A 12,006-nucleotide genomic window follows, 5' to 3' on the forward strand; every position below is an offset into this window, starting at 1 on the left:
AGCTATTAAACAAAGATTCCAAGTCCCCTTCCCTCCCATTGTTGAAAAGGACAATCCATATCCTTGCAAGAAAGTTTACAATTTTGCTTTGAATTTTGTTTTACATATGAACATTTTCTGTTGTTATTGTTTGCATCATAACAAAATAGTAAATGGTATTATGTGGTACTATTTATCATACATTAATATCTTTGGCAACTCCATGTGTTATGTTATGCATGTCATGGATTACTTATTATATGTTGTACTTTAGATTGTTCTCACATCAGTGACCTTACTGTGGTACAAATTCCATGTGTCAAAGTGTTTGCATTGCTGATACTAATTTTATGTTTGTTAAAAGTGTTAGATTTAATACTTTTCCTCTTTTTTATCTTGTCTGCACATGCCAGGATATTTTGTTTAAAAGAAATGTGAAAGTTCTCTGAGATACAAAGAATTGGGCAAATGCTTGTCAAATACATACTGACACATAATCATGGAATTCCTTCAACATATCACTGAAAGATATGCAGATCACATTTGTATGGCAAAGTTTGTGGAACATCATTAACCTTTGGCTGGATGCAACAAATCTAGCAGGCGCAACTCTCACATTTTATCCCCCCCCCCTTTCATTTCTTGATGGTAGCACCCATTGGACTATTGAGTACTCTTATCTAATGATGTTTGATTATGCATCAGTCAGTTTGCTTCAGATCTTGAGTGAATGTAGTGATGAAAGTGATCTGTCATGAACATTGTGCCTGATTTCACAACTTTTTGTAATGTAATTATTTTCAAAATCTATTCAGTAAATTGAATTATCTTATTCATTTAACATGTAAATAATGTTAGAATACATCAGTGTTCATAATAAGACATGTGTTTTCCTAACCTCGCTACTGGTTTATTCCTTAATTTTTAAGTTAATCCTGGGAAGCAACTTGAAAGACCTTTCTTGAAAAAGTACTAAGCCAATTGCTATGGTTAAAAGATTAGCTGAGCCCTTATTTGGGGTAACATAACAATTGGTTTAGTCACTTAGATCTTGTCGAGGAACTAAAACAAACAAAATGTCCTATGTGGGTGCTTCAAAATAGCAAATACTGACTGATTTCCCCTGGACCTTACACTGAGCCAAAGATAAAAACATCTACCTTAATATATGCGGACACAATTCTTAAGAGAGATAGATCAGGCTGGGAACACTTCTTACGTACTGATGAAAGGCACAACTCCCTATCCCACTTGTAAAAGCCAAAACCCCTTCGACATTGGAAATGCAATAGGGGATACAGGAGGGAACTGAAGAGGGGGAGTGACCTTGACGTGGCCAGTCACTGAGCCTTCCGCTTGTAAAAATAAATCCAAAAGTCTAAGTTCCATGTAGCCAGCTGGTATCGTCAACAGTACAGCTGGGATTCATCGAGCAACAAAGTTAAGAGGCCATCTCGCAGGTCAAAAACCACGCAAAAGCATAATCTCTTCGGAGCCAAATATATATATATATTTAAATTTTCATCAAATATACACTTTTAAGTGATTACAAAAAGAATCTTGTATTGTTGTTGAATATTCAGTTATTGAAAAACACCATGTGTCTTGTGGGACTCCCTAAAATCCCCTTGTAATACATGAATAAAAGTGAAGTTTCTTTGGAACACCTAGGTGGATAAAAATTCAACTTTCAAAATAGAATCCCTACACCCTTTGACTTGAAATACAATTCCATATCATTGTTTTCATGTTTAACTATAGCTCTAAAATGTAGCTATCAGAAATATTTGATTTGTATCATGTGTTTATTATTGGATAACAGTAAAAATTGTATGTGGTTTATTTACAATTTATGAAAAACAATAGACTAGTGGAGCAATAGAAAGGCCAGGTTGAAACTTCCGATGTGACAGGGAATCAGAAAGTATGAACAGTTTTCAGTCAGCAACGCTCATGTATTCTAGTGTAATGCATTTAGCTTGAAATTCCAAATGTCACACAAGAATATTAATGGTCTCCTACTTACAAAAACATGAACATAAAGGTAAAAAGTATTATTTATAAAATACTCATCTCGTCGCCTTCTACAGGAGCACCTTTTATTTTGTGGTCATGGTGTATTACTACAGGGTGGCTGAATAAGTCACTTAACACCCCCACTACAAGGCCACTGCAGCATTGAACGTGAAAACGGCGATGACCAATCGTTGCCTGGCCAAGGGGGAACCACATTGTTGTCACCCACATGGTCGGCAGCCATCTTGATGTCCGCCATCTTCAATTCAACTTCAGAAATTAAAATGGGAAGGGGGTCATGCGACATATGAAAATGGGCTAGAATTTCACCAGGAAAACAACTGTGACATTTATTTTCACCTAACTTTAATTAGTGCAGAGTTAACAATACCACAAAATTATGGCTCAATAAGTCACTTAAAACCCCCAGTACAAGGCCACTGTGGCATGGAACGTGAAAATGGCGATGACCAATCGTTGCCTGGCCAAGGGGGAACCACATTGACGTCACCCGCATGGTCAGCAGCCATCTTGATGTCCGCCATCTTGAATTCAACTTCAGAAATTTAAATGGGAAGGGGTCGTGCAGCATATCAAAATGGGCTAGAATTTCACCAGGAATACAACTGTGACATTTGTTTTCAGCTAACTTTAATTGTTGCAGAGTTAACAATACCACAAAGTTATAACACGTGCTCAATATGAAGTCCCTCTTGTGCAACACACACGTGTAATCGTCTCTCCCATGACCTTACCACATTCTGAAGAACCTCAGGAGTTATTGCAGTACAGGCATCCACAATGCGTGTACACAAATGGGCCAGATCCCTGATTTTCGTAGCATACGCCATGGCTTTCAGGTGTCCCCAGAGGTAAAAGTCCAATGGTGTCAGGTCAGATGAGCATGCAGGCCATTGCACAGTCCCTCGGTGACCAATCAAGTGGTGAGAGAATTGTTGATCCAGGTACTGACGGACTATCATCCCATAGTGCGGTGGAGCACCATCTTGCTGGAACCATTCAGGATAGCTCCCATCCTTGGACAGTAAGGATGGTATGATCTGCTCCCATAGCAGAAGCAAGTAGCCCTCTGCATTTAAGTTGCCCTCAATGAAAAATGGACCAATAAGTCGGGAACCCCAAGTACCACACCAGACCATTAGATTCCCGCCTCCCGTCACCTTGCTGGGATCTGTCCAATGTGGATTTTCGGGTGACCAGTACCGCAGATTTTGTTTATTCACCTCCCCCGACACATACAAATTAGCCTCATCAGTGAACAGAATCTTGCTACCGACGGCAGGGTCACGTTGCAGTTGTGCTATAGCCCACTCACAAAACTCCAAACGCCTGTCTGGATCGTCCTCACTAAGGTGCTGCTGCAGCTGTATCTTATACGGATGCCAGTGGTGGTCACGTACAATCCTTTGAATTGAACCCCTGCTGACACCGCTTTCCAGCGCCAGTCTCCGTGTGCTACGGGTTGGGGACTTTGCAAATGATGCCAACACTGCTACAGCAGTACCCTCATCCGTGGCTGTTTTCGGACGTCAATGTCGCGGCTTGTCGTTCACAGATCCAGTATCTTGAAACTTTGCCAGCAACTGGCTGATGGCCATATGTGACACCGGATGTCTTGCAGGATTGCGGTTATTGAAGTCTTCATCAATGTCACGCGTACTTCTCTCCCCTGACATCAATATGATGACAATCCGTTCCTCTCGTGTTGGTGGCATTTTCGTTCAGATCAGTGGAAAAGGAAATGTGCTACTCTTGACACGATCAATTCACATCATTACTCTTTTAAACTTTTATGTAAAGACGAAACACAATCATAATTTCCATGTCAACCAATACTACAAGATATGTACATACTGGTAAGTCAATATCCGGACATTTTCAGTGATTGGTCTAAACAATAAATACCACATAATCACATACTAATGATAATTTGAACAATAAACTTTCAGGCAAAAAGGAAAGGACGTGTCACTCTCCCATGCGGGATTCGCCCTTAAATTTAAAGTTAGTTGAAAACAAATGTCACAGTTGTTTTCCTGGTGAAATTCTAGCCCATTTTCATATGTCGCATGACCCCCTTCCCATTTAAATTTCTGAAGATGAATTGAAGATGGCGGACATCAAGATGGCTGCCGACCATGCGGGTGACATCAATGTGGTTCCCCCTTGGCCAGGCAACGATTGGTCATCGCCATTTTCACGTTCCATGCCGCAGTGGCCTTGTAGTGGGGGTGTTAAGTGACTTATTGAGCCACCCTGTACAGGTTGCAAGTACACAAGTTACTCTTATTGTTTCACCAGAAGTATTATTACTTGGAATTAATATTTTATTCTTCAGTATTGTATGATAATATGCTTAGAGAAAACTGTATTAAATTGTTTAATGCTGAGTACATTAATGTAACATTTTTCTGAAATATTCCTGTGTAAATTTTCTTAAACACGTCTGTCTTCTTCCAGGACATCACTGGAATGCCTGTCGATTAGAAATGAATTTCAACAGATAAAAATTCATAGTAATATAAATTCATATCTTAGACGGACTAACTTCGATGCAAATAAGATCTTTGGATCCCAATCACTACCAGTGAAATCTCCTATATACAGCTCAATATTGCCGACAACACTATGCTCTGGAACAAAGAATAGTGAAACTAATTTAGAATCTACAAGGGAAACAGAATGTACAAAATCTTCAAACTCTAAGGGTTGTACTGCTTGCAACGATGACAGCAATTTGTTTGATCACAGATGTGAACTTGTGGTTCACATGCAAAATCATAGTAGTGAAAAATCTTTTGTGTGTTCAACGTGTAACAAATCATTTACACATGAGGGACATCTTAGACGACATTTAGTAATTCATACTGGAGATAAACCCTATGTGTGTTCAACTTGTAACAAATCATTTACACAGAGAGTAAACCTTAGACAACATTCAATTATTCATACTGGAGATAAACCCTATGTGTGTTCACAGAAAGAACACCTTAGACAACATTCGGTTATTCATACTGGAGATAAACCCTATGTGTGTTCTACTTGTAACAAATCATTTACACAGAAAGAACACCTTAGACAACATTCAATTATTCATACTGGAGATAAACCCTATGTGTGTTCAACTTGTAACAAATCATTCACACAGAGAGTAAACCTTAGAAAACATTCAATTATTCATACTGGAGATAAACCCTATGTGTGTTCTACTTGTAACAAATCATTTACACAGAAAGAACACCTTAGACAACATTCAATTATTCATATTGGAGATAAACCCTATGTGTGTTCTACTTGTAACAAATCATTTACACAGAAAGAACACCTTAGACAACATTCAATTATTCATACTGGAGATAAACCCTATGTGTGTTCAACTTGTAACAAATCATTTACACAGAAAGAACACCTTAGACAACATTCAATTATTCATACTGGAGATAAACCCTATGTGTGTTCAACTTGTAACAAATCATTTGCACAGAAAGAACACCTTAGACGACATTCAATTATTCATACTAGAGATAAACCCTATGTGTGTTCAACTTGTAACAAATCATTTGCACAGAAAGAACACTTTAGACGACATTCAATTATTCATACTGGAGATAAACCCTATGTGTGTTCAACTTGTAACAAATCATTCACACAGAGAGTAAACCTTAGAAAACATTCAATTATTCATACTGGAGATAAATCCTATGTGTGTTCTACTTGTAACAAATCATTTACACAGAAAGAACACCTTAGACAACATTCAATTATTCATACTGAAGATAAACCCTATGTGTGTTCAACTTGTAACAAATCATTTGCACAGAAAGAACACCTTAGACGACATTCAATTATTCATACTGGAGATAAACCCTATGTGTGTTCAACTTGCAACAAATCATTTGCACAGAGAGTAAACCTTAGACGACATTCAATTATTCATACTGGAGATAAACCCTATGTGTGTTCAACTTGTAACAAATCATTTTCACAGAAAGAACACCTTAGACGACATTCAATTATTCATACTGGAGATAAACCCTATGTGTGTTCAACTTGTAACAAATCATTTTCACAGAAAGAACACCTTAGACAACATTCAATTATTCATACTGGAGATAAACCCTATGTGTGTTCAACTTGTAACAAATCATTCACACAGAGAGTAAACCTTAGAAAACATTCAATTATTCATACTGGAGATAAACCCTATGTGTGTTCTACTTGTAACAAATCATTTACACAGAAAGAACACCTTAGACAACATTCAATTATTCATACTGGAGATAAACCCTATGTGTGTTCTACGTGTAACAAATCATTTACACAGAAAGAACACCTTAGACAACATTCAATTGTTCATACTGGAGATAAACGCTATGTGTGTTCAACTTGTAACAAATCATTTTCACAGAAAGAACACCTTAGACAACATTCAATTATTCATACTGGAGATAAACCCTAGGTGTGTTCAACTTGTAACAAATCATTCACACAGAAAGTAAACCTTAGAAAACATTCAATTATTCATACTGGAGATAAACCCTATGTGTGTTCAACTTGTAACAAATCATTTACACAGAGAGTAAACCTTAGACGGCATTCTATTATTCATACTGGAGATAAACCCTATGTGTGTTCAACTTATAACAAATCATTCACACAGAGAGTAAACCTTAGACGACATTCAATTATTCATACTGGCAACCTAATACTTCAGCATCAGTTGAGATTAGCAGCTTTACAACATGCTCTGTAGTACAACTACAAACACTGTGCTGAGCTATTTTCCTTCTTCAATATATCGTGAAATTTAATAACTGTAAAGCACTATTATAATGCAGAATAAAGAGAAATCTTCATTTGGAGAAATAGCGTTATATGTTTATCTCCACAATCCATATTTCATCGATGACTTCAACAAAAGTGCAATTTTATTCTTTATTTCATAAATGGGAGTCATTAGGGCATCTGACTACCATGTGAGAGACCCGGGTGAGAAGCACGAATTTTTTCCACCTGTTCAAGCTTTTCCGGTGCCCACCCAGCATCGTATAAAGTGGGTACCTGGAGGAAACTGGGTGCTGATAACGTCACCCCCAGCTTTGGCCGAGATCAAGAAAGTGTGGGGACCTAACTCCACACCCTCTGTACGTCCTTCAGGGCATGGTACAAAGCACCTTTTTATTATTTCATCAACGAAATCCGTCATGGATCCCTCATGGTTCACCACTTTCATCACACACAGGTGATGTATTTTGGTAATTTAGGGGAAATTTACCCACAAATTAAGCTTAATATCTAATGAACATGAATCTCCCACATATAAGGTAGAAGTACCTGTGATTAATTTATATTGTTTTGGAATACCATGAATCAGAGGGCTGGGTTTGTATACCGTCTTCCACTTTAATAACCATAAGCTAATTATTGAGAAGTATACCTGAATGAAAAATGTTTGTGAATGTTTAGTAAATTGGAGAAGGGATTTGGGGAAAATCCAGGACTTCATCCACACCTGAGCCCCCTGAGAGCCTTGAAGCTTCCATAATAGCCATGATCATCCCAGACAACCCCTGCACCTCCCATTTATTACCTACTGCCCCAAATTCACAAACCTGGCAACCCTGGCAGACCCATCATGTCCAGCTACAACTCACCCACGAGAAGAATTTCAACCTTTCTTGACTTCCACCTCAAGCTTCTTGTGAAAGCTCCGCTCCCTTCCTCCGTGATACCAACCTCTTCCTTAAGAGAATCAGCATCCCCCCACCATTTCCTCCAAACACTATCTTTGCCACCATCGACATAACTTCCCTCTACACCAACTTACCTCACTCCCATGGCCTCCGCTCAAAGGAGACCTTCCTCAATAGCAGACCAAAGCCCCAGCACTATTTTCCTCACCCACCTGGCCCCTTGTCCTCACTGCAACCACTTCGCCTTCGAGGACAAGCACTAACTTCAAACCTGTGGCACAGCCATGGGCAAACTCTTAACAGGAGTTCCTGAAGACCAAACCCCTGAAACCTCTCCTCTTGGTCTGTTTCATCGACATCTTCATGCTCTGGACACATGGAGAGCCATCCATATTCACCTTTGTAGACCAACTTAACCACTTCTGCTCCATCAAGTTCACCTGGGCCCACTCCACTTGGAAACTTCTATCCATATGACAGCAACCAACCATATGCAATACTTACATGTCTCCAGCTCCCATCCATTCCACACCAAGAATGCCACATTCTCCCTGGGCCTCGGGTATCAACACTTCACCTACCTCCTGACAGAACTACAACCTCCATCTTGGTCAAACGTGGATATTCTTCCACCATGATCACCAAACAAATATTCCAAGCTGCTTCATACACCTCCACCAAGAAACCTGCCACAGCTGTAACCTCATTTACATCCTCACCTGCAATGTCTGTGGTGGCTTCTACCTGGAGGAAACATCCACAGCCCTCAACCTCCAAATCAACCACCACTGCTTCAAGCTTACATATCAACCATGAATGCAACCACATTCCCTCACATTACACCCACTGGCACCCCACAACACATACAGTTTTCAACAAGCCTGGCAAAAGAACCATGTTTTTTTGGCACCATCTATTTCTTTCTGGACTTGGCAACACTGCAGCTCACACCATTTCAGGTCTTTGTTGCCAAGATCTACACTTAGTTTCTACACTTGAAGATATGGTTAGCGGCTGCAAAAATTTGAATTTTTCCTATGTCTGGTGAGTTTCGTCTTTCCTTTGTCTGGTGAGTGTTTAATTTTTCCTTGAAAATGAAAATAAAGAGGAAATACTAGAAAAACTCAAACTTTAGCGTCTACTAGCCAGATCATCAGTGATAGAAGAAATTGCGGAAATGGAAGGTCGAGACATACAGCATGCAGTATTTCCTCTTTTTTACTTTTTTAGGCCTTGTTGCTCTTGTCTCTTTTATCCAATATATACAGTGATCAAAATGAGCTGGTATGAGCCGGCATCGCATACCGGTAGTAATTTAAGATGCCAAAAATCATACTGGCATTACATTTTTAAAAATTTACTTAGTAAATTTACTAAATAAATACGGAGAAAACTAGTACTCACTTTTATCTGCGAAGCTGTTTTTTCTTTTTCGATTAATTTCAGTGGCCACTGCCACCATCCTCGTTGGAACTTGCTGTACTGTACTTACAGCTTTGCGGATAAAAGTGAGTACTAGTTTTCTCCGTATTTATATACTACCGCATGTCTCTTTTCCAAATTATGAATAAATTTACTAATTAGTATATTTATTTGTTTATTATTACTTATTTATTAAAATATGACACATTCGTGACTCATATTGTCTTAGGAACTTCTGCTGTGTTGTTGTGATAAAAGAGAGAGAATGAGAATCAATGTATTATTTAAGAAATCACAAAAGATAAAAGATTGTATCAAAAGACAGGTACACGAGCATACCAGCAGTAATTTATTTCCAATTCAACCACTTCAACCAATTCAATCAGTGGCGTGCGGTGACCATTAGATAACCAAAGCACTGAATATATAATTTTGAAATAAACAATAGTCCATGAAGGGGCAGGCATGCCTTGATAAAAACACAGCACACCACTGCTTTGCGGCATTTTAGTCTTTCACGGGTTCCGCAAAAATGCCTCTCTACACTTTCGGGGAGTCTTAATTATCCTGGGAGTTATGCAAAATTAGATTTTATACCGCAGCAGTGCTTCGGTAGCTTACCTTGTATGCATGCCACTCATATATGTAATATGTACACAGACACACACACGCACACATAAGGTTGTTCAGAAAGTAATGCCCCAAGTTTTTGTAATTTTTTATTGAGAACTATTTATTCATGATGAATAAAATTCAAACTGAGCAAAGGTACCAGTACATGTTTTAGCTACATATGTTATTTTTCTACAAAGTCTCCGATCAGTTCTATGGCCTTGTGCCATCATGGAATGAGGGCATGTATGCCATCCCTGTACTACATCCTATATTGTTCCTGTAGCCATATCTTAAAAACAACACTTTCATCACTTACCACCATAGGCGTGGCATGCATGTAATCGGTGTTACCGCAGGTAACGGCAAAATGTTGTTAACAGACCAAGTTTAGCGATTGCCTCCACTGCCCTCAGGTTTGTGTATCACGGGGGATCAAGATATCTGAGGGTTTCCCTGATAGGCCACACTCCCTGTTGAGTATGTGGAAGCTGCTGATGGTAAGGTCAGAGTTCATCACCACACCTCGGGACAGCATATCCACAAGAACAACTAATAATGCCCTTTATTACATTACATTACATATTGAATCAGCATTATAATATAATTATAGACACAGCAATAGCAACCAATATACACGTATTACAACTAATCAATACATGTAATAAGTGGGGAACCCCCGAAGTAAGCCTGCCTCCTCCCGCATACATTCGAGGGTATGCTCTTATTGTCCCGGTTCCTAAAAATTTACCAGGACATCAGTTGCTCCGAATTTGACTTTATTCTCTCTATTTATTACAATTTGATTAATTTTTATAATAGGCATAATAATAAATTACAATGCTATACATAGGAATATATACATGACATAATTGGTGTATACAATACATTATGTGATATTATATTTGTTCTGGAATCCAGAACAGAGGGCATGAACCTTGTGAGCAACGTTACATTACATGTACATCCTTTTTTTTCTTCTTTCTTTTTTAAACCATTTGCAAATAGCGTAAATATAACATTTTCCATTATTGTACGGTTTCTCATTTCGACTCTTATGTTTACATGGTAGGACAGTATTAATAACATTCTCAATAACGCTCGCCATGCAGTGAGACAGGCATGCATAATCTCGGAGTCACAGTGGATTCCGTTCTGGCTTTCCAGAGCGGTTCTGATATACAAATTATTTTCATCATCAACTCATAAACCCAACTCACAAGTCCTGAACCCCAGTCTGGCACACCAGAGCAGGGTGCCCCCAAAAGGCCACATCCTACGCCCACACTGATTGCCATTCCTTCAGTAAGCAAGGAGAGATAAAATGAAATAAAATAATATTTGGAGTGTGAGATTTGTATTTGAATATTGGTTCTGTCTCGCTTGTTCTTTAGGGTCATTGCTGCCGCATGCATAGCTGCTTATCTGGCACATGCCGATACAAGAATGCAGCGTCTGCATTCCACGGAGGGAACAAGGGATCATGACAAACAAGGAGCAATGTCCGTGTGAAGAACGATGTTTTATTGTCTTTGTGTCTCCACAATATTCTAAGGGTCGTGCGTTATATTTCCTGCATCGAGTTCATTTTGAAATGCCAAAAATAAGATAACGTATAATTAAAATAAGTATGACATCCTATTATGCCCATCTCACTATCCAGGGTCACATCAACGAAAATCAAACCTGATATCATATTGTAGATTTAACTATTTTAGACTGGTAGAATCGGTGTTGAAATAATTGAAGTTTGCTCCAAGTATGAGATTAAAATCACGTAAATGACTCAATTATAAGAACTTTCTGTTAAAACATTATTATTTAATTATTTAATCAATGTAATGCGAGTAAAAGTACGTGATTAATGTTTATGAAATAATATATATGATTTCCCTGTATTACCTTCACCTGTTAAAATTATATATGTGTAAAGTACAGAAAATATAAACATTAATATTACATAAGAAAAATATAATATCAATTTTGCATATTGTTAATGAATATTTTTTGTAAGATATATAAATTACAAAATTACGTTAAAATATATAATGTATAGAAAAAAGAAAAGTATGTAATTATCATTTTCCTGCATTACCTTCCCCTATTGCAATAATGCATGCGTAGGTACAGAGAATATGAGCATATTAGCATTCATGAAGAATAAAAACAAACACAAGAACAACTACAAGGATATCCCCAAAGATTGCTGTTTCAAATTGCAGCGAACCTACAGCTCCACATCTCCCCACTTTGACATTTGATT

At 38.2% G+C, this 12,006-nt stretch overlaps 1 protein-coding gene across 2 annotated transcripts in view; it reads left to right on the forward strand.

Annotated features, from left to right (window-relative positions):
* Nucleotides 1-11,670, forward strand: part of LOC145997159 (uncharacterized) — a 48,929-nt gene extending 37,259 nt beyond the window's left edge. The window contains exon 3 of one of the 2 annotated variants that reach the window (XM_083133832.1): nt 11,138-11,670. In XM_083133832.1, coding sequence (XP_082989958.1) covers nt 11,138-11,255 — 118 coding nt within the window. In that variant the 3' untranslated portion in view covers nt 11,256-11,670. Of the gene's footprint in view, nt 1-4,476; nt 7,089-11,137 lie in introns of those variants that run through there. The other variant, XM_083133830.1, reaches the window with a different exon arrangement.
* The last annotated feature ends 336 nt before the right edge of the window (nt 11,671-12,006 follow it).

This window comes from Lepisma saccharinum, chromosome 13 (assembly GCF_977018435.1).
Source record: "Lepisma saccharinum chromosome 13, izLepSacc3.1, whole genome shotgun sequence".
Classification (NCBI taxonomy): domain Eukaryota; kingdom Metazoa; phylum Arthropoda; class Insecta; order Zygentoma; family Lepismatidae; genus Lepisma; species Lepisma saccharinum.